Source organism: Miniopterus natalensis, chromosome 2 (assembly GCF_054644295.1).
Source record: "Miniopterus natalensis isolate mMinNat1 chromosome 2, mMinNat1.hap1, whole genome shotgun sequence".
Lineage (NCBI taxonomy): Eukaryota > Metazoa > Chordata > Mammalia > Chiroptera > Miniopteridae > Miniopterus > Miniopterus natalensis.
In genome coordinates, this window is record NC_142082.1 from 72,109,823 (window position 1) to 72,134,170 (window position 24,348).

The 24,348-nt window shown below is 42.3% G+C and overlaps 1 protein-coding gene across 1 annotated transcript in view; it reads right to left on the bottom strand.

The window, feature by feature from the left end:
• Positions 1 to 3,013: 3,013 nt before the first annotated feature.
• Positions 3,014 to 24,348, bottom strand: part of ENOX1 (ecto-NOX disulfide-thiol exchanger 1) — a 223,128-nt gene continuing 201,793 nt past the window's right edge. Inside the window, exons 14-15 of the mRNA XM_016205373.2 lie at positions 13,592 to 13,677; positions 3,014 to 3,990 (exon numbers count right to left, since the gene is read on the bottom strand). Of these exons, the coding sequence (XP_016060859.2) occupies positions 3,859 to 3,990; positions 13,592 to 13,677 (218 nt within the window). The 3' untranslated portion in view covers positions 3,014 to 3,858. The remainder of the gene's footprint in view (positions 3,991 to 13,591; positions 13,678 to 24,348) is intronic.

The window sequence follows — 24,348 nt, forward strand, 5'->3', positions numbered from 1 at the left end:
TGCATATTTTACTACAATAAAAGAAATAGGTAAAATTCCTGCCGAGATGTTACAACTGAGGGGCAGAAAATTCTAGCCTCTCTTACTGGACCTAATACCTGAGTACGTTCCATTTCAACAAATTCAGAAGGTTCCTGTGTGGGCTTTTCTTTAATTCGTTTGGTTCATTCAGTCAATAAATATTTATTTAAAATTCATGGTATATTATGTCAGACTCCAAGGGACTAGATGGATGGATAAGGGAGGTCCCATGCCCCCAAGACTGGGAGAGACAGCTATATTCACAAATGATTAAAATACAGTATAAGGGCTGCAGTAGAAATATAATGAGTAATAGTTGGAACACAGGGGAGGAGGTTCCTGAGGGGATCGGGGCTTCGTGGAAGAGTGATAACTGATCTGGGTTAGAAGTTTGAGAAGGAATTGGATTGCTCATTGTATTTCAATAGTATGCAGAACATTCTCTCTCAATTTCTGCTTTGGAATCTTAGATCTAAAGTATTTACAGCCTTTTCAAATATTTTACATTTTTTATCCCTTGTGTATAAGCAAACTCATCCCTCGAGTCAGAAAAACATCTTGGTTAAATCACTGTCCTACTTATAAAATGTTTATAAGTAAAACCACTTTGAGAAATAATTCAAAGTCAAAGAAACATGCTCAGACCCCTTAAAGAGTGTGTAATTTAATAGGGAGATGAGGCAAAGACGGCTGGCCAGTAAGTCCCGAAGAAACAGTCGCTGTGGGATGGCCGTGCAGAGGGGGGAGAAATGATTCTGCCGGGAGATGGAGGAAAATCTTCGTGGATGGGACGGGGCCGGGGAGGGTGTCTTTGTATTTTCCTCTGAAGGCTGTGCAGAATTGTGATAACTAGATGTAGGTTCATTTCGTTTGGATAGAAATACATGAGCAAAAGCAGAAAGGCAAAAAATATTAGTCCTACTCAGGGAAGCAGTGACAATGCAAGCCAGAAAGGCCTGTTGGGGCCAGGGTACGAGGATCTCCAAACCTTCAGTTATGCTTATTCCTGGAATCCGAGAACCATGAGTGGTTACTGTGTAGATTCAGGAGAGAAAGGCTGACGTCTTCACACCTCTACCCACGCACAAGGGATGGTGGAGGGGAGAGTAAAGGCAGTGACCCAAAGGCACCGGGGGCACTGGGCGCGCGGGAGGGGTGGGAACAGATGGAAGGACATAGTGAAAAACAAAACAACACACGTTTTGGAGCCAGTCAACCCTGGGTTCAAATTCTGTATTCAAAATTGACTGACTGTGCAAACTTGGCTAAATTACCTAAAACTTCTGAGTCGCATTCTCCTTGTGTGACAATGAGGACAGTAGTAGTATCTTTATATAGGGTTATTCTGAGGATTAGAGAGGATGGGGGTGACAGGCTTATGTAGACTCCAAATGGCCCTCAGAGATGCCAATATTAGTTCCTTCTCCAGGTGATTTCTAAAGTCCCAGCTGAACTTGAATGTCTGTGAAAGAATTTAGAAGTTTTTTTTTGCAAAAATAAGTCACATAATTGAAATTAAAATATATAATTAATATACTTTTAGATAACTAATAATTAGTTTCAAGTATAAATAAAAATATAGCAGAAATAGATTGCTCTAGTGTAGACATTTATCTCTGGGAATTACTCAAACATTTTTGAAAGCTGCATTAACTATTTCATTTCCCCTTAGTTGCCATTTAGGTCTCAGGACCATGTGTTTAGGAAACAACATCTTGTTGTCAGAACTAAGGTCCCTCCAATTCTTTTTCCTAATCAGAGCTCTGAGTTAGGGTTTACCTTGTGCAGTGGACCCTTCTGCTAACGTGACTACCGGCCATACTTTAAAGTATGAATGCAAATTTGAAAACACCTCCCATGTTTTCAATTAGAAATAGTCTAGATGGTGGTACCTTATCTCCCAACCAGACTTTATGTCTTTGTAACTAGCCTTTTCTTCTAACTATATTTCAGGAGACCCTCTTAAGTTTCTATTTTATAATAACATTATCTGTAAATGAGGTCATCTCCTTTTTGACTGTTGTATCCTTATTTGTGTCTCCTGATGCAGAGATCAATGTGTCAGGATGATGTTGGTAGTGGGCATCAATAGATGGTAATGGAAAGGCCTCTAGTCTTTCAACATTTAATATATTGCCATTTAGTTTGAATCCCATAGCACCCTTGTCACATCTTTCCTGTCACCTGGCTCACATCATATAGGAAGTTTTGGGAAGATGTCTTTTTCTCATTGAGCTCTGAGCTCATTAAGGAGAGGGTCTTTTCTTACTCATCTCCGTGTACGAGGCATTAGCGCTGAGCCTGGAGATAACATATCTGTAGATATTTATGGGAGGTACGAATAAGTATCTTTATTAGAGCTCAATAAAAAGATCCTGAGGACAATAATGTTCAATAGGAAGTTATGAATTTTTTTTACAGTTTCAAAGCTCACTCACTGTTCAGCTATCTTCCTAAAAAATATTTCACTTAAAATTAATCAATATCTTGAATACTTGTCTTTTTGGTGATATTTCTGTAAGAAAGCAGCAAGGAGATACAATTTAAAGCTCTATTTTACTTGTGATGAAAAGAAAGAGAAGTCCAAATTCTGTTTAGATTGCTGGTCCACGTATGAATAATTTCTTTTCTAACACGTATGTATTCCAGCAAACATACAAATAAATAAATCCGGGAATTAAAAAATCAACAAATTGGTAACTTTGTATCTGCCCATAATACACAAAACAAAGGTAAATTTTATGTTGACTGTATTTGGATGTTATTTCTTGGTATTTTCAAACAATATCTACTCTAATGTTGTATGATCTCATTTTCTTAGTACTTCCCACTTCACAATTTTTATATATTCCTGTTTTAAATAATGTTTTGTCTCTTAAGGTCACTCACGAGTTTAATCATTTTTAAATGATGGGATATGAGATGGGTCTGAATAATGTGAAAATTTCTTGAGAAAAAATAAAATATAACAAAGAATAATTTGCAAAACCAATATGGTAGAAGTCATATTTATTGAAAAAAATTAATGTCTTTGCTATAAAATTTGTAACAGGAATATTTACTGAATGTTTATTTTGATGCATAAACCTGAATATTACATACCAAGTACAAGACAATAGCACTAGTTTTTCCTTTATTTACATTTTATGAAAATTGTTATGCAGCCCATGTTAAAAGAACTTATGATGGAGAATTGTTATATTAGAAAAATAATATTCTTGATAAAGCATTCCCAAGGAGACCAATCACATTTTCTGCCTCTTCAATAAGGCAAAAGTCCCTGGAATAGCATATAACTTAATTTACAAAATACAATAACTGTTCAGTCAGACACATATTCAAGTTTTCTTTTGGTATGATTTTTCCTCACTGTAAAATTACTTTTTTTTTTTTTTTCTTCCGCTTTTTTGCTAAAACAGAAACAGAGACTTTTAGGAAAATGTCATTGAATGATTTCAGCTATATATTACATGTACAACTTTGCAGCTTAGCAACAACCATCGCTACACCATCATTAACTTTAAATATTTTGCTTGGTGAGCTATTCTCAAATGTAACATATTTTAAGACTTTGCCATCATTATGACTGTGGAATCATTGTTTGGTTTTCAGAGGAAACAGATCTGTCACAGTATGGAGCTCTGTTTGTTTTAGGGAACTGGTGCACAATTACATTTCCACTCACAAGAGAACGCCACAGATGCAGCGAGTCAGGCCCTGCCGGCTCGGCCGAGGGCCCACACGGGCAACCCCAGGCCTCCTGCCTCGCACTGCACAGCCCTGGCCACCTTCAGGCAGTTTCATTTCCAGAGATTTTTGTTGGTTTGTTTTTCATAGTTAGGTAGTTTTAATTCCTTCAAAGGCACACAACTTCCACCTTTTCTCCAGCGTTGCTCCCACGCCTGTGAATTCTTGTTTAAACATGCGAGGCAGCCTCATCAAGAGCATTTCAATTTCATTTGCAGATATCTGTTAGAAAGGAAGAACATTTCGTTTTAGGAAAGGAACAGATGAGTTCTGGCATGTGCTTTTCCAGTGAGACAAACAGCGTGTAGTTTTCTACATGACTGTTAAGTCATGTCCGTATCAAAGGAGCTGGAGGAAAGCGCTGAACTTGACTCTTTCTCATTCTGTGAGCAGCTGTGGGGGTGGGGCACAGGGCAAAAGGACAGAAAGTTCCAGGTTCACCCTTCAGGTAGATGGCACCCTTGGTGGCAGTGCCATGCCTGACCAGCCCTCCCTTGATATAAAAGGAGGTACAGGGAAGGATTTGAGAGCTCAAAGTAAATCACCACTCCTGGAAAGCTCTTGGTGCCCTCATCCTGTGCTACAAAAGGCAGCACTTTTCTCTAACCCAGTGAGGGCTAGAGAGGACATGGGTCGCTTTCTTGCCCCTCTAACTTCTTCCTCCACCTTCAACTTTCAGTGGGACCAGAAGACAATAAAAGATTAGGAACAGAAATGAAGCCCAATACCTGCAGCAATAAAAGTCTTGAAATCAAGTCATAAAATCCAGGTAGATTTTTTTTAATGTAGTTTTTTTCTTCTACCAATTTTTTATTTCATACATTTTTATACCAGTAATTCATTTTATCTTAATACAGAGCAAATTAACCATGGTCCTGCTCTAACACAGCTGTTGCTCTTGTTTTCCTCTGTTTGCTTCCTAATCCATGATGCTGATGGGGATCTCATATAGCAAGGTGACTAAGACCCTGGGGTTGGGGGTTCTGACATTTCTGTTTGAATCTTGTATCTACTATTGTTATGAGCTAAATGACCCCTTCCAAGATGGTTAGTCTCTTTAAGTCTCAGCAAGTAGGAGTCACAACATTTCATAAGGATGTGTAAAGACCACTAGCTTAGCACACAGAAATGCTCAACAAATCAGACCTATTATGGCATAATTACCATATAGCTACCATTGCAGAGTCTACACTTTCCACTTAACAATATTAAGACTAATTTTAAAGAGAGACCAAATAGATCAGGAAGCCAAATCAACTGTTCATTTAATATTCACATGGAAAAGATTTCACATGATGTATTCAATATTCCCGGGTCTATAATAAAACCTTTAAGTAGTCCCGAAAGTTGAAATCAATTGTATTCTAAAATTTTTGTGTGAATTATTTTGCAATCTGAATGCATTCTCCCACAAAATCATGTTAAACAGATTATTAGACTCTCAGATCAACCCTCAAACGCCTACTAAGCAGATGGCGAAAAGGCTCACGGTGGTTCTGAAAAGCATGTTTCAATGAGCACTGTGCAGGCGCCCTCACCGGCACTCTCGCTTCATTCTCTCGGCACTGCCGAGGCCCGCGAGGCAGCTCTGACATTCTCCACTTTACAGCTGGGAAGTGGGACTGAACTGCAGAACTGTTTCATGGCAGACTTTGGGACACACCTGCTGCATGCGGGCTGGGACCTAAGCACTGATAAGCTTTAAGCTCTCCCAGGGTTGTCATCAGCTGCAGATGAAGAGCCAAAGGTGTCGCTGTTCTTTTAAATACCAAGCACCTGGGGTACTTGTTAAAAAACAAATTCTCTAACCCGTTCTCCAGAGACTCTGATTTAGCTGATCTTGAGGTGTATCCCAGATAATCTATTTTTAACTACCATCCCAGGTAATTCTTATGTTCAGGCATATTTGGGTTAAGAATGGGACTTAGATCAGATAGGCCTGGATTTTAATCTGGGCTAGTCCTCAAGTAAGCTGCGTGACTTTGGGCAGGTCACTGAATACTGTAATTCTCAATTTCTTCCTTTGTTTGATAGAAATAACATCCCTCCCAGTGTTACTGAGAGAATTATATGTAAAACGTAGCACAGTGCCTTGTACAAGTATACTTTCTATATATACCCACATGTCAATGCTGATAGATACAACACACTGATAACAAACCTTTTGTGGTAGGTGGTTCAAGATCTGTGTTCATAGGCCAAAGGAAATAAGTACAGAGAGATATGTTGTCAAACCCCATTTTTAGTTGGTCCAGAAGGCAGTTTTTCTTAAGCTTAATGAGGCCAAGTTATCCTCTAAATAAGCTCCCTTCTCTCTTTGTAGGAGGACAGCACAGGACGAGCAGTCCTTGCTCATATCGTGCAGACACTATAGAGAAGCTGACGGACTGAGGTAACAGCCAGTCCATCACAGACTTGTTTCCAGCATAAATACCACTTCCCTTAGAAAAGCTGGTAATAAGCCTTGTGCTATTCCTTAGGAAGGAAGAAAAAGCTGAATTTTTGAGGGTACAGTGAAGATCTGATCTGAAGATAACATCCATGTGGGAGGCCAGCTGGGGTCATCAGTTCAGGCAATGCCACCCAGCAGCCTTGCAGCTGGTTGTAAAAGGTGTAAAAACTGTCACCCAGAACCTTTTCCCTGTCAGGCTCTTCTGAAAAGATTTTCTTTAATCTTACCACACTCTCATAAAAAAGGGAGTAATTTGCAAATAAGGAAACTGAGGTCCAGAGAGATTAGGCACCTAGTGCAGAGTAACTCAGACAGTAAGTGTGGAGCCGGGGTGCAGATCCAGGCTCCCTGGCCTAGTTCTGAATCACTGATGCCAATCACTGCAGGGGGTGGGGACTGTGGAGGGAGAGCCAGAAATGATCCTCTTGGTCACTGCCTCTCTGCTCCTGGCAGGGAGCATTGGGATGGCGCCTGTGTGAAGGAGGGCAGGATCTCTGCGATGAATACTTTAGTGTGATATCAACATCAACAGCAAAAAATGGAAAATTCCCAACTCAACCAGCTTGTACAAATCCATATGCTAATGAAACCCCACATAAACCATTCACCAAAACAGCAAGCAGATCATGGGGAATCTTGTTTTCCATGGTTTCTTGACCTGAGCCTTACTAATTTCAACCTCAAAGGAAGCAGAAGAGAGGTAGTTGCCATTTTCTGAGTCCTCACTATGGACAAGGCACAGAGTGAGGGTTTTATGTGCATTATCTCATCAGAAAGTTCATTAAACAAGCAAACTCCTCACTTGCTGGAAGAACGAAATATAGAGATAAAAGATTTGGATTCTACTCAGGCATGACCATTAACCAGCTTCACCAACTTGTCTAAATCACTTTATCTCTTGGGTGTTTTCTCATTTGCAAGACAAGGGAATTGGAAAGAAACTCACTGATTGCTCTGAGGACTTGGATCTGAATGCTGGCCCCACCATACATTAAATTCTTGTATCTGAGCAAGACATTTAAAACTCATCTGCCCACTAGAGCTGGGGCAAAGATTTCAAACTGAGAGGATACAATAGGTTTTTTAGGTACTTTAAAGCACAAAACAAATGGCAGCCAGCACTTAGCACTTACTGTGTGCCAGACTGTTCTGAATGCTGTCTATATGTTGTCATTTATTACAGAGGGTAAAACTGAGGCACAGAGATGTTAATAAGTTGTCAAAAACACACAGCTAAGAAGTAGTGAAACGGATTTGAAATGCTTGCGGATACTTAGTTTGAATAACCAATTAACTATTCCTCAGATTTTGACACAGCCAGAAATTAATATAATAGAATTTAGTGTCCTCAAATGTAGTTAACTCTAAGTTGTTGTTTGTAGTGCAAGGTTATAGCCTGGTTCTGCTATGAAGATGTAAATACTGCAGACAGGGATGTGTCAAAATTATAGAATAGAGCACCTCAAATAAAAGTCTATCTAACACATCCATTGATAAGGCTCTTAGCTCAATTCTAGAGTATTTCCTTAAAAATGTTTGTATCGCCCTCGCCGGTGGCTCAGTGGTTAGAGCAAGGGCCTGCACACTGAAGGGTCTCGGGTTCAACCCTCAGTCAAGGGCATGTACCTGGGCTGCAGGTTCGATTCTCAACCCCGGTTGGGGCACATGTGGGAGGCAACCAATCGACGCGTCTCTCTTGCATCGCTGTGTTTTTCTCTCTCTCCTTGCCCTCCCCTTCCACTCTCTCTACAAATCAATGGAAAAATAAACTCGAGTGAGGATAAAAAAAAAGATGTTTGTATCTCATGCCAGAAGGAAGATCAGGGAGCAACTGCTTTCAGGTTCCGGTTATGGTTTTTAAACCTTTCCCGTACCCTGACAAAATAACCTTTGTGACATGTTCCCTTTTGGATTTTCAAAACAAATTTAAGAGAAAATTCGATTTGTCCTTCCTTTTTACATTATGGCCAAAGAAGTTTTACTTTACAAATATCTTCACTTACTCTATTTCCATTTCCTTTTCTTCTTTGTAAATAAGTTGTCATTTTGCCTTCACATTATCATCCTACCAGTAATTTCTTGGCCTTGAGAACAGAAAGAGTCACAGTGTCATCACACACGACAGAGCGCCCAGACCTGCCTGGCCGCGCTCGGCGTGCATGAACCCATTTCCTCAGCAGTAGAGCAGGATTCCCTTTCCTGAACCCCTTTTGAGATCAGGGATTCTCTCAGCTCTGTTGTCGTCAATGGGAGTCTGGGGTCCAGGGCCACTTGCCCGGCAGGTGAGGAGAGGGCTGGAACTCGGCGCAGGGTTTCTGATGCGAATCCAGCCCCGCTGTCCCAGCGCTGCACTCACACGGGCACCGCGAGGAGAATCAAGTGCGTGTGGGTAAGAGGCGCCTGTGTGGCTTCATGGTGTAGGTCAGAGGCAGGTGCTGTGACTACGAAATCTCACTTTCCTATGTATCATGTTTTGGGTGCTCTAGAAGGTGAGGAAGATGGTCATAAACAGTTTTTATTACCCTCTTACCCAGCTGGCTTTTGTTTCAAGAAATTGGTGGTCTTTGTATTTTTGGCCTTTGATGTTGTCCATGGATCTTTGTTTTGCTTAAAAATTTCCAAGCCTAACATTTATTCTTTTAGAAAAGATTGATTTGCTTTAATTAAAGAAATTTTAGGAAAAAAAGGAAAAAGGAAAGATAAAAAGGAATAAAGGCTCCGTGTGTCAAAGGGGCTTGTGTGGTCAGTAACACCACAGAGGTAATTTGTAAGATCTGCTGGAATTTTTTCTGATTTGTGGACTCTAGCCCAAGCTACTGCCTCCTGGCCAGGTCTCTAAGCCCACGTGTAAACTGACACAAGCAGACATAAACCAACTTTATTATAAGGATGGTTGGCTCCATGTCCCATACAGTCAGGCAAGGGAAGCCGAGGGACTTGGGGATCTTGTCTGAGGCGTGAAAAGACACTGGCACAGGCTTTGTCAAGGCTGGACGGTCAGAGTAGCCAATTGTAAACCCAGGTTTCTTTCCACAGGATAGACTAACTGGTAGCCTTAGCGCGCAGTTTCCATATCCCTGGGCAAAGCAGGGCCCCAGCACGCAGATGCCTTGCTGCAAACATATGCGGAGAGAAATACAGAACGTAGGGGTGGGGCGAGGTGAGGGGGTGGGAGGACGCAGGGCAGGGCCTACGGCAGGAATCAGGAAAGAAGGTAAGTGAGGAATGAGGAACAGAGAAGGAAAGAAGGAAAGAACAGGGAGGAGGAGAGGAAAGGAAAGAAGGAAGGGGAGAGGGGAGAGCGGGCAGGACCTGGCGAGGAGAGTTACCACGCCCCAGAGGGAAGCCGCCAGCATCAGCGTGGTTCCAGGCTCTCCCTCTCTCCCATTCACCGAGTATGTGCCTGCCCAACTTAGCACTTCATGAGTTCATGTCTGATTCTCAAGATGGTGTAGACATATTAGACCACAGGCTTTTTGAAAGCAGGGTTCTTAAGTTGCTTTTGTTCTCTGGCCATTCCCAGTTCTTCCTCGTGCCTAGGGCAGTGCTGAGTATCTGAAAAGCACTGAATCACCTGAGCATTCACTGGGTCCCTGGTAACCTTGTCAACTTTTCTTGCTGTAGGTGGGCAACTGTCTTTTTATTCTTTATGTAGCCAAATGGAAGTATTGTTACCGCCAATACTTGTCATATGCTTTCCAGAGGTGCTGTGATATCTAAAAACTCGCTCATTATAGCCTGTCCAGGCAACAGAAAACCCATTCAATCATTAACAGACTGTGACAGGTAGTTATTTAGGAGAACACCAGAATATACATAATATTAAAAATTACTACTGGGAACATTTCATCTATCCTCACTGCCTAGCTATAGTCTGGGAAAGAATGCTCTCCAGTTAAGGCTGATTTGAATCTCTTTGCAACTGACAAGATATTTTAGTTTTGTATTTTCAGAGGTATGCCTTTTTTTATTACAGAAATGCAAATGGTTTGACCCTTTGGTGGGAGAAGTGCATGTGCCCATGAGCACCTGAGCCATCACCACACAGTGGTATTGTGCCCTAATGGCAGGTCTTCCTAAACCCTCCAGCACTGCAGCTACATTAAGAGTCTGGTTTTCAGAATCAAAGCTCAGTGGGCCTTGGGAAGAGGCTGCAGGTATATAGAGGGAGCAGCCAGACACACTTGGAGAACTGGGTCTTAGTCTCCAAAAGAATACACAAACTGGGGGAGGAGCAGAGGGATCTGTCCTATTGACTGTAAGATAAGAATATTCACCTCTAATGCTCTCAGCTCCTTGTTCCTTAGGATTAGGGAGTGGGCTTGAGGGGTTCTGGGCTGATGTGGAGATTCTATGTATTGATAAGCCATTTTCTGATCATAAATTGACATTTGAAGAGCTCGCCTTCCTGCACCCAGGGCATGATTTTTTACTCAGCACAGCTCCAGGGGGCCATGTTCCTCTACTACCGTTGCCCTGTTTTCCTATGAATGAATCTTTCTGACTTGGTCACATACACCACAGAGCTGAGTGAATGAGTGAGTGGTTTAGAAGAGGCAGAGAAGAGAAAGATAGGCAATTATCATTATCAAGAGCAGGAATAATATTTAACTGGAAAATGATCTATAATTGGGCTACACAGTTTTAGGGATCGATGTGCAGTTTACATGCCCAGAGAATTTAAATTAATTCCTGTCTGTCCTTCCATTTCTAATCATTCTTATACCCACAAGTGGCCTTTGGGAAAATCCTAATAAAAAGAGCTCCACTGCAGGCTGGATTGAGCCTGCTTTCCTTGCTCTTGTCAGCACTGGGACAGGCAGAATCTAAATGTAATTTTACATTTGTGGTGATGGTGATGTTTGATGTCAAGGAAACTGTGTTATTCTAAGTAGAATTTTTAAAAAGCTATCCGACTGGAGTCAGCACCACCCCTCCAAACTCCATGCTGTGTAGGCTGGGAGGAAGCCACTGCCTACATGCAACATTGACCTAACCTTGTGGGGTGCCCCGTGACACTCGGTTGGTTCCCACTGACCAGAGGCAGTTGCACCAGGCTGCTGCCCTGGGAGCCTCGGCCTTAATGGGCTGTCTGCGGCTCCTGGGTTAGAGCCTTCACAGCTGATGCAGGGACCAGGCCCTGGTGGATACTTAGAGGGCAACCTTTCATTACTTTGTTTTCTGCTTAAAGCCCCGAGGATATGGAATCCCAGTATACAGCAATTTGCTCTCTGGATTAAAAAGTCAGTATCCTTTCAGCTTCACTGGGATAGAAAGAATATTTAGTCCGATCCCTAGCACCCAGGAATTTTTAAGTCAGAGTACTTTTTCGATATATTTTTTACCTCAGGCAGGAGCAAAAAATTTGACAGCTCTACTGAGTATTTCATTCAGGAGATGGAGGGCTGTCTGGGGGAGACCCTGTGTGTTTCCTCTCTGAGGAAAATATTTTTGTCATTATCTGCTAAAATAAAAGCACCAGTCTGAGATGAAATGGAATTCCCCTTGACGGGATCCCTTCCCGAAACGCCCATCATCTAATGACAAGAGACCAGGTACATGAATTCTCTCCTCAGAGATGCCTGAGGGAGGCCACACAAGCCTCACCTGAGCAAATAGATGACAGACACTCTGTCCTTTGGGTGAGAATAAAACAAGAGCTTCTACTCCACCAAAATAGTTGATTATTTATCACCCCCAGGTGATTAGACATGCACACGCACACACACGCTTGTGTGACAACACACACGCGTGCGCACACATTTCATAGACGCACAGATCACCAACCCGCACTGCTGGAGGAGAGGGGACAACAGCCCTGAGCTTCTTAGATGAATTTCAGCTCATACTTAGATGAGCCATTTCAGCTCAGACTAAAAAACAACGGCTTCTCCATAAAAACTTCCCACTCCGGGTTTCCATAAAAGGGAGGAAAGAGACGTCAGCAATAAAGGGAAGACTATGGCAGCAGCAGGACTGATTTCTTGGTGCAAGCAGGATCGCGTTTAATTCTCCAGGCGGAGGCAGTGGAGAGATAAAGGAAGGGTGGCATTGGCGAAAGAAAACAACAACAACAACAACAACAAGGGGGCCCTTCAGAGCTTTATTTCAACACAGTGACATCTCCAGCTCTTCCTTCTCATGTCACGTGCGTTAAATGGGCATTTTCTATCACCTCCCTACCCCTAGGAGGGGAGCCCACAGAGAAGACGATATTATGATTCTGAACCTCAAGAACCTCACAGTCTCCTCCTTCCCTTTCACTCTGTCTGGTCGCCCTATCACCGGCTGTGAGGGAATAAAGGGCAGGAATCTCTATGGCTGAATAATACCTTTTGTGAACCATAAGCCCTATCAGAAAGGTCAAACAGCTGTGGGATCATGAATTGGTAAAATCATCTGAATCGAAATAAGAACACAGTGTAGTGCTTTAATTGATACCGACCACTGAAAACTTAGAACGGCTGCGTGTGTGTATTTCAGGGTCACACAACTGCCGGCTGCGCTCCTGGTCCTACAAATTCCATGCGCTTTGCTGTGCTCTGTGGAAGAGCTTCTTGTTTCCATTTTTCTTCCCAGCAGGACATTTAAAAGCTACTCAGCGACAGGCCGCGCTTCCCTGCTTGATTCTGCGTCCATCCCTTTCCAGGGAGTGCAGGGACAGCACTGGTTAATGACATCACTTTATTTCAGCAGGAGCCCCCTCATTGTTCACTGGAACTCAATGCATAAATTCGGCTCTTCTGCCCCTTCTCTTTGGCACACAAACAATGCAATGGGCTAGGAGTATAGCTAATTTGCAAATGGAAAAAACAGCCACAGAGAAATGAGGAGTGATGTTCTGACTCTGGGAGTGACCCTTGAGGGGCAAAGCTGATTTAATAGTCATTTTTGTCATTTAGAGAATAATGCTGAAAAACAGCCATTAATACAGTTTTCTTGAGAGTTCACATCAGATCTTTGTTATTTAAGGTGATTTTTCCTCTATTGTGTGGTGTCCTTAACATAGAATTCTGTGAGAATATGGTCTAAGGATAATGCCCCATTAGCTACCTTGACCTGATTTCTCCTTTGTTTGGGGAACTTTCAGGCCAACATGCAATTTTAAATCCCTCATATGCTTTTTGAAGTAATTTGGCATCTGCTGAAAAAGTCATCGTCATTTTAGATAACTGCTCTTCTTTCTACAAAGACAAAAAAGAAAAGAATTCAACGATCTGCCAAAAACCCAGGTCCTTGTAAAGGAGAAGAGCTGATTAACCTCCATATGCTAGTAGTGTACCCCTAATGCAGCTCACACAGTCCCCCTGCAACCAGCAAGCAACATGTTAAATTTCAGCAATGCAAGTCCCCTCGAGAAAAAGAATTTACCTTGGAGTCCAGCTGCTGCATGTATGACCAAAGATATTCTATATTGGCTCCGAAAGGATGGACATGAAGAAACGTTGATATGATGCCTGAATTAAAAAGACAAACATTGGACATTATTGAGAGGCAAATAAGATGTCATCTATGAGATAACATCTCATAATGTCACCTAACTCCAATGATGGTTTTGTCAGGCTAAGTTATACACAGTCTTACCATTTCTAAGAGCACTCAACAAGCATTCAGTAAATGCCCGCTCTGAAGACAGTCACAGTAACATGACAAACACAACTCTATCTCATGGAAGGACAGCAGTTAAAAAAGCTAGAGTCTGAGATAATATATAGATGAGTAAAGGTATTGCTAAACAAAGGTTCCTGGAAGCATTTCAACTACCAATTTTATGCTTGATTTACCAATATAAAATTGCAGTTATTGGGAGGATACAATTATCTCTTTTCTCTCCCTCAGCGGACTTTGCTGTATGAAAATGGCTCACACAGATGTGTCAGAAGTCACACTGCCTCAAGTTTCCCTGATAATTACAGCTGCTAGTTTTGAAAAGTATTTAATCCATATTTCCCCTAATTGCCACTGAAGGAAGCATAAATCCTTCCTGAAACCTTTGCTATTTCCCCCTGGTTGCTGCTGTTGTTTAAAGGGAGCTTGTTTTCTCCTCTCTGCTGTAATTTACTAGATCAGTTAAAAGGTCCAGGAATGGAGGGTTTGGCAGGAGTCTGATTATAAACCAGAAGGCTTTAAAAAAAAAGAAATTAAAAATAAATAAATCAGAAGGCTTTTTGATCATGAAAAATCAACTGTCAACATTGTACAGTGGTGCCTCGGTTTTCAAATGCAATCTGTTCTGGAAGATCGTTCGAGTCTGAAACGTTCGAAAACCGAGGGATCCGCAGCCGACAGCTGGGCCTCAGGACCTTGCCCTCAGCGGAAGCCGTGTGGCATGTTCGACTTCCGAGGCATGTTCGAAAACCGAGGCATTTACTACTGGGTTTACTGGGTTTGTAAACCGAAATGTGCGTCAACGGAGACGTTCGAGAACCGAGGAACCCCCGTCCCGACAAATGAAAAGCTTGATGTTGTTGTCAGGGCTGAAGTGAAAGCATTACCTTTCCACCCTCCCTGCGCCTATATCCAGCATCAAAGGGGCTGAGAGGCCGCTGGCTGCACAGACTGCACGCTTCTCTGTGTCAAGAAGCTGTGCAGGCCGCCGTTTGTCTGGTTCTGTTACGCAGGCTTTGAGATGACTTAAATCTGAGGCTAAGCCCTCGCAGTTTATTGGGAAGCCCTGATGCTTGGAAGCCAAAGCAGAGGAAGCCCCGCCTCGTATGAAATGCAGCGAGGGAGGGCGCTCGGCTAGAGCACAGCTCTTGTCCTTGTACTGGTCACCCTGCGAACAGCAGGTGACCTTGGATTGACCTGGGATAGGCTCTCATGGTCCCCTGACCTCCTGTGTGATGCTTAGGGTGCTCTGGGATGCCTGCCGGTTTTTAAAGAAAAGTTACCAGTTTATTCTGAGGCTGAGGCCAAGGACCAAAGCGGGTAGGTGAGCACTCTCAAGTACCTGTCCTCAGAGCGCTGCTCTTAGGTGGGTTTTATTGGTTTGCAGTAAAATGAGGGAGATAGAATAATTCATTACATTTCTCCAGAAAGCTCAAACCTCACTTTCAGACACTGATCTGTTTTTCTTGAGATATAAAGCACTACCCTTTTATTCTGAGGTGATGTTCTTCCTTTTTGCTAAAATGACCTTTTATGAAATAATGGTGAAGATAAAAGATAATAAAGGTAGTTTTAATATCTTTAGGTGGCAAATAGCCATTTTAATGTACTTAGGTGGTATTGTTTGGTTCCCCTCCCACCACTTTATTTGTTAACTTATATTTTAATTTTTTAGACTTGGCAAATACTTCTTTGTATCTGCATTTCTCAAACCTGGTGAGGTGGCATTGTGTACAATTCTGTTACCAATAAGAGTTAAAATATAGAAGCTCTTGATTTACTAAAAGAAGAATTAGAATAGAAGCATTTAAAAAATAATACTTTCATTTGCATTTCTTAAGGTGGGGGGAGGGGCAGAATTCTTCAGGACTGTGAATGGGGCTGACCCTGCTGTCCCAGGCTGGAGACAAGTGGTACTATGTCCACCACCTTCCACTGAGAGCCTCCAACTGATGGTAGGCAGACCCCCACCCCATGAGGAGGGGGACAGAGGAGTAGTCAACGCTGGCTTTGCGATAGGCGAGGGTGCTTCTAGTGAGCAGCTATTTTCACACACAGCTCCCAGAGAGTGAGTGGCTCACAGAGCCTGGAGGGGTGCTGCAGGAGGGGTGCCGCAGCAGGGGGAGCAGCAGTCCTTTCCTAGGTTGGACATCTGCTTAGGCAGGAGACTGGCAGATCTGGCTTTACCCTGACCAAGCACAGGGGAGATGGAGGGGCTGAGGTGGAGAGCGTTGTGGCACTGCAGTGTTTAGGGTGACAAGGATGTGTGAGTTTCCCATGGGCCAGGGGCAACTCAGAAGGTAGAGGGGCTTGATCAGTCTTATGAGTTAAGTACCCCAAGGGTCTCAGAAAATAGAGAAAAACATTTTTCATATTAGTATCCCCACTGGACAGGGACTTGTGAACTCCCAGAGAACCCACAGATTCTCCTATAAATGCCCAAGGGAGTGTGATGTGAAATTAAATGTTTTTAGTAGAATGAATAGAATGAGTCAGGAGAGGATGGGGTGGGGGTTATGGGGGAGAGGCTGATAACACTTGGCCTAGGAGATGAAATGCTAAAAGAGGAAATTTAGGGATAGCAGAAATGAGAGGACTTGGAGTGGCCACTTCTGTTGCCTCTGTGATGCTGGCATCCCTCTGTGCACACGTACTGTGCTTGCTCCCTCACTGTTTACTGTCCTCTGTCCGGGTCTTGGGTCTGTACCCCCAGGAACCCTGCCCTTTGTCTTTGCGTGTTCTGACTCAGTATTGCGAATATAGTATGCATTTATAATAAATGTATGTTGAATGAATTTATCCTCTAGAGCTAAGAATAGCCAGTGTGCTTGTTTAAAATTTCTGCTGTTAATGTTTCCTTATTCTATTTTATTGTCTTTTGAAGATGGTCATTCTTTTGTTTTACAATTAAAATGCCCTCAAAATATTTTTTCCATTTCTAATTTTTTACTGTATATATTTCCAGTCTTAGCACCACAATTTTATGCTGCTACATGTGATTTTTTTTTTTTTTTTTAATATTTGATTTTTTTTTTTTTTTAGAGAGAGGAAAGGAGAGGGAGAGAGAAACATCGATGGGAGAGCAAAACATTGATCGGATGCCTTCTGCAAGCCCCTCACCAGGATCAAGCTTGCAACCTGGGACATGTGCCCTGATCCATGTCAACCTTTTGGTGCATGAGACAATGCCCAACCAACTGAGCCACATGGGTCAGGGCAATGCAATACGTGTTTTGTGTCCTATCATATGGTCTATCTTAGAGAATATTCCATGTGCTCCTGAAGAAAATATATATTCTGCTGCTTTGGGGTGAAATGCTCTGAAGATATCAATTAAATCCATCTGATCTAGAGTCATTTAAGGACACCGTTTCCTTGTTGATTTTCTAAGTGTGATAGAGCTACCCATTGATGCCAATGGGGTGTTAAAATCCCCTACTATGACTGTATTACTGCCAATCTCTCCCTTTATGTCCATCAAGATTAACTTTACATATTTAGGTGCTTCTATATTGGGTGTTTACAAGGGCTATATCCTCTTGCTGGATTCCTCCCTTTATCATTATCTGGCGTCCTTCTTTGTCTCTTACTATATCCTTTGTTTTAAAGTCTTTTTTGTCAGACAGAAGTATTGCTATCCCACATTCTTTTACTTCCATTTGCATGAAATATCTTTCCATCCCTTTACTTTCAGACTCTGTGTGTCTTTTGTTCTGAGGTGGGTGTATACATGGGTCTTGTTTTCTTATCCATTCAGCTACCTTATGTCTTTTGATTGGAGCATTTAAGCCATTTACATTTAAAGTGAATACTGATAAGTATGTATTTATTGCCATTCTATTCTTTTAACTAAGTTCCTCTGTTGTCTTCTTCTTCCTCCCCTCTTCTTCCTCTTCCTCCTCTTCTTCTCCTTCCTCCCCTCCTCCTTCTTTTTCTGCAGGCCCTTTTACTTTTCTTTTAATTCTGTATCTGGGAAGCCCTTTATTTTTTCTTCAATTTTAAATCATAGCCTTGCTGGGTAGTCTTGGTTGTAAGTCCTTGCTTTTCATCATTTTGAATATTTCAGGCCAATCCTTTCTGGCCTGAAATGTTTCTCTTGAGTAATCAGCTGACAGTCTTATGGGAGCTCCCTTGCAGGTAACTTTCATTCTCTTGCTGCTTGAAGATTGTCTCTCTGTCTTTAAATTTTGCCATTTTAATTCTGATGTGTCATGGTGTTGGCCTCTTTGGGTTCAACTTATTTGGGATTCTCGGTGCCTCCTGGACTTGTGTTTCTTTTTCCTTCACCTGATTAGGGAAATTTTCTGTCATTATTTCTTCAAATAGGTTCTCAATCCTTTGCTCTCTTTCTTTTCCTTCTGGTACCCCTAGATGTGTTTGTTGTTATGCTTCTTGTTGGCTCAAAGGTCCCTTAAACTGTCCTCATTTCTGTTAATTATTTTTGCTGTTCTGATTGGGTGTTTCTGATACTTTGTCTTCCAAAGCTGATTTGATTCTCTGCTTCATCCAACCTACTGTTTATTCCTTCTAGTGTATTCTTTATTGCAGATATGTATTCTTCATTTCTGACTGGTCTTTTTTTATGGTTTCGGTGTCACTTTTCATTCTGTTGAGCATCCTTATTACCATTACTTTGAACTGTATATCTGATAAACTGCTTGCCTTTGTTTCATGTAGCTTTTTTTCTGGATATTTCTCTTGTTCTTTCATTTGGGACCTGTTTTTTTGTTTCCCTATTTTGGTTGCTGTTTTGTGTTTGTTTCTATGTATTAGATATATCTGCTATGACTTCTAGTCTTTGTGGGGTGGCTTTATATAGTAGGTTTTCTGCAGGCTCCAGTGGTATAGTCTCACTGATCACTTGAGCTGGGTGCGCAGGAATGTCCCTTATGTGGGCTATTTGGGCTCTTTTGTTGAAATTGAGTCTTGATTGCTATTGGCCCCTTCATGCATGGGATCAATACTCAGGCTGTCTTACTGTGAGGCTCAACCCCAACTATGGCATGTGAGCTGCTGTGCAGGTGCTGACCACATAAAGTAAAATTTGGCTCAGTAGGATTTGGTGCCTGCCGAGATCTCCCTTTAAATATTCTGCTTGTGAAGTTTACTGGATCTTGTTCTGATGTAGTCTGAAGTTGGCCACTGGGTGTGTTGGTTCTGGGCCTCTTGGGAGGGACTCTGGTGTAGGCCAATGTAAAACGCTGTTGCTGCTTTTGTTGGGTTTGGGTGCATGTGGGAAGGACCAAGCTGTGCATCAATGCTGGCTTTTACCAGCACCTGAGCCAGGGACAGGTCAGCAAAAGTCCCAAGACAGCCTGAGATGTGCCTCTGCCTGCCTCCCCCTGAGGTTGAGCCTCACAGTAAGCCAGCCTGAGTATCAATCCCATGCATGAATGGGCCAATAACAATCAAGTCTTAGGCTCAATCACTGAAAGAGCCGCTGGCTGTACTTGAGTTGCATGAGGTGGGTTCACAGTGAATCACCAGGTAGGAGTGAGTGGCATTCGCCAGATTGATACAGGTCCAAACTCAGTGCCACTGCTGTGTCTGAGGACACTCAGAAAACGTACCCAGTTATATCAAGTCTAGCTGCCACCAACTGAGTGCTTATACACCTTTGTGTTGTTGTGGGGTCTCGGAGTCATCAGAGTGAAGCCAGCAGGGAGTGAGCCTACCTTGCTTACTGCTGTTTAAAGATCATCAGGTACTATGATTTTGTCACAGGGCCAATCCATCCCACTCACATCTTTTTCTCTTGTGGACTTAAAATTTTTTTTGTTGTTTACTTGATGAGAACAAAATATCAAAATATACTTTCAGTTTAGTCAGTGCAGTATTCTCTTTGAGTTGAATGAGAACTGGGATCCTAACAGAATATACTTCCCTTTCTCAGGCTGCTTGGAGTTTTCCAAACTGTGTCTCCTTGTAAAGTTCTGGCTGAGATTAGCTTTCCCTACATCCATACTGGTTGGTAGTCTTCTGGGAAGCTTGAGAAAACTGTAGGCCTATCCGCTCACTGGGGTGGGGGGCAGCCCCAGGATGTCCAGAAAACTCAGTTGCACAGGAACAGCTGTTGCTCTAGAAAGAGTCATATCTTGCTGGAAACCAGTGGAGGCCTGACCATAAGCCAACCTGAAATATTCTTCTTCTTCTTGCAGCCCATATGAAGCCTCCAAGGACAACGAACTGGAGAGCAGCAAGGAGGATGATCTGTGAAATCTGGGTTTTCCACTAAGCCATGAGGGGTCAGTTGTCTGTGGGCAGCTGCAGAGTGATAAAGCAATCATGGGGAGTGGAGAGAGGGAAGACTTCGAGTGGCCGAAGACTATTCAAACACTTGTGGGTTGTGATGATGGTTCTCAGCATCATAGGATTCCAAAAAGCTTTGAGTCCAAAACGCAGTTTGTTCCACTTACTTGGTGAGTACAATACCCGACCTTGTACAGTTAGGTTATTTGTTTTTAATATCTATCTGTCTGTCTTATTTTAACTAACCCCTGAGACTATAGTTGGGCCTTCAATATATTTTCCCTTGTATCTGAAATGGCCTTGGAACTCCCTTATTTGTCCAGAGAAACCCCACATATCTTTTCTTCCAACAAGGCACCTGTAGCATAAGTAGCCCTTCTCTGTGTTTCTGATTTTAGTATGAAGCACATTTCATTGTCTGTTTTCTTTCTCACTCATCTATGAATTTCTTGAGCTAAGAGATTATCTTATCATCACCATTTATTTGCTAACACAGTTCTTGTCATATGACAGGCCAGTAGTTCTCAAAATAATAGTCCCAGAAGTGCCTGCTTCAGTATCACCTCAGATTTTAGTTTCTAATAAACAGAATCTGTGTGTGTAGCTAAAGATTCTGCCCTTTAAACAGGCTGCCCAGATGATTCCTCTTCACAGTGAAGAATGGCAATTCTTATCAGAGGCTCTTGACAAATGTTTGTTGATTTATTGATATGGGCATTTATGTCTTGGAAACAAGATTTAGGTCACCTTTCATGTGAGGTTACAGTAGGAAGACAGCTGTCTATGAGGAAGTGGGCCCTTACCAGACACTGAATGTGCCCATACCTTTACCTTAGACTCCCCAACCTCCAGAGCTATGAGAAATAAATATGTTGTTTATAAGCAAAAAACAACAAAAAAAAGATTTAGGTGAATGACTCATTTTTTATGGTCAGTAGTGTTTAAAGGAGAACACACTCCCCAGATTATTTTTCTCAAGTGCAGCCTAAGTATAGCCTCAACTCTATTCACTGAAAACAACAAAAAGTCACCACTCAACCTTTATTAAGTGCATTTCTTAACTTTCCATTCTGCCTCCTAATAGCCACTTATTAGGGGGAACATTCCAATTCAGATATAAACTGGTCTGTGCAGATGTGTGAAATCTGATGTGTAAAGCGTGGTGTGGCAGGGGGAGGGCTTGATGTAAGGAAGCATCTTGGTTACCCACAGTATGTATTCCCTGATCTGCAGAGGAGTCAGGGCATATGTAAGGAAGTGTGCCTGAGCAGTCAGAAAGAGGATGCTGCTCAGGGGTTGGGGAAGTTCTGAAGAACAGCTGCTTTATAAAAAGAGCTGTTGAAGAAGTTTGAACTGCATCTGGATGGGATTTAAAATGATGACTAGCATTGACAGGGTGCCCAGGGAAGTAGGATTGGAAATCTATTGTATGAGAACAAATTAAAAAGCAAGAGAAACTGGAATGATACAGGTCCAGAGTTATTCTGTCAACATCTCTTTAAAGCTATTTGTCTATCAATAAAAAAATTTTGTTCCATTTTCCTTCAAAACAATAGCCAATGGTTTCCAGCCAAACACAGCTCCAAAGCTTTGGTACTGAATCAAAAGTGTTGTCTCATTCTATCCCACGCAAGTTCGATACATGCCAACACCAACATGCAGGCCATACGTGAAATGAAGCAGAGTTCTAGCACAGACACAGGCAACGTCAGGCTGCTCTAACATGTGGTTCCCATAAAGCTGTGAGACATAAAATGCTATGCTGCAATGCCCCCATGAAAATGTAATTCTTTTAGGTCCAATTACATGTCCACCTGTCTTCACAAGGATTGACTGCAAAATAACCCAGAAATCTCAATAATAAAGTGCTGTATAGGGGCCTGTCTCCTTTAGTTGAGTTGGAACATAGTACTCCATCCCCATTAACTGCCAAGCAGAAAACTTGACAGAAAGGTTGAACACCCAAGGGACACAGGATCCAAATCTATAAAGCTCCAAACAATGGTATCAATTAAATCCCACTGACTCTCTGATATGTTCCTAACTTATATGCCTTAAAGGCTCCAATTTCATAAAATGGTCATGAGAATGTCTGGAAAGAATCCATACTTTTGCCCAGGTAAGTTAGTGTCACAGATCATCACACATAACTAGGGTTGCTTATTATTTAGGAAGTTCTAGCCTTGGTTTTTTAAAAAAATCCTCATTAGAGGATATGTTTCTTTTTATTGATTTTTAGAGAGTGAGGAGGGGAGGGAGAGATGAGATAGAAACATTGATTGGCTGGCTGCCTCCCATAGGCACCCTGACCAGAGAGTGAATCTGCAACGGCAACCTAGGTATGTGCCCTGACCTGGAATTGAACCTGCAACCTGTGTGTGTGTGTGTGTGTGTGTGTGTGTGTGTGTGTGTGTGTGTGTGTGTACAGGACAATGCTCTAACCAAATGAACCACCTGGCCTAGGCTAGCCTCAGTTTTATGTTCTCTGTAGATGGAATCCATTTGAATAGTTTATTTCTCACTCCCCCTTCTCTTACAAGCAATCAAGATTTGTACCACTGCATTTTTTTATATAACATTTGTGTAACTCAAGAGGGTATTGAATTATCTGAATATATTCACAGATAGCATATACTATAGGCACCCAGATGTGATGATTTTGTCAATAAATATTTCCAATAGAGGGCAGATTGTTGCCGTGCTTCTGGCCTTCCAGACTGACTGAGATCAGGCCCAATGTCTTATATATGGGTGTAATTATTCTAAGGGAAGATCCAGGGGATTCCTGACCCCTGTAGATATATCGGAAATCCAAGAGGCTCCCAGAAATTCTATTTACAAGTATTTGTCAGAAAAGAAGTAGCCCTAGTACTAGAAACTCCTTTCTCTAGCTCTGCCTAGAGTAGTTTTGGACCCATATTCTGTCATTCTGTCCCTATCACAGTTCTTATCTAGATTCTAAAACCTGCAGGAGAGGTCTTTATTGCTATGTTCCAACACTCAGGTATCTACAAAGTACGAATGGCCAAACTCAATTAGCAGAGGGGCTACTTAGAAGACAGTATAAATAAACCGTGTTCTCCAGGTAGAACATAAAATGACAAGCAATCTGAAGTGAGAGGCAGGGAATAAAATAAAGAAAATGGAGGCCCGTTCCCATTTTTTTAAACCTTGAAGTGGTCTCTATTATTCAGACTTAAACAAAGAGGGAAAGTGTACCATCATTAAGTGCTTTGTTCTTAACCTAAATGGATCATGGGAGAAAATCGCAACTTTGTCACACTGAGCAAAAGAGAAACAGCTGTCTGAGTTTGACATGTCTTCCAATAGAAGAAAAACCCAGTTGCTAAACCCATATGGGTTCATTTGGGGTTCTGGGAACTAATAGCACATCAGCATGTCTTAGGAAACTTGTGCACAGCATGCGAGTACAGCTGTGTATCATCAGAGAGAGAAAAAATAATTGGTTTTCCTTGGAGTATCTCTAAGTTGATGGCACATTCAATAACCCTGTAGTTGAAAAATCTATATGTGATGGATGAAGTCTAGACTGTCTTTTGAATTTATTCCTCCTGTGCCAGTTTCTACAGGCCCTGGAGTACCTGTCATCTTGAGGTGAGTGCACGTGGTATTTAGAAAGTGCAACCAGGTGCTCCTTCTGCCAGATAACGACCTAGAGAAGAACGCGCGTCTCTATGTTCAGAGCCTCATCCTTCACTCGTAACCATGCCCAGGAGGAGCCGCACACTGGGGCCAGCGCCAAGGTGCAGCTGGAATCAGTGCTGTGTCTCAGGGCATGAGAATGGCAGCTGCTCCTTCTGCGGGTCTGAGGACTTGGGAGAGTCTTAAACACAGTGGCTTCTCAGACGGGGTTCCAGGCACATTACCCACAGATACTCATCCAGAACTCTTCCTGGGGGAGTAAGCACTGGTTCCGAATCTGCTGCTGCTGACTATCAAAAGAGAACATTTAGAGCTTTGTCTCTGGTCCAGACAAAGAAAAAAACCCAATTTAGTTGTATTCTGTGGGGCAACTCAATGTTTTTTATTTTTTAAGAGATTCTTTTTTATTTATTTATTTTTAAATTATTTTTAGAGAGAGAGGAAGGGAGAGAGAGAGAAATATCGATGTGAGAGCAAAAGAGCAAAACACCGACTGGCTGCCTCCTGAATGCCCCTAACTGGGGACTGAGCCCGCAACCCGGCATGTGCCCCAACAGGGAATCGATCCGGCAACCCCCAGGTGTGAAGGAAGATGCCCAGCCAACCAA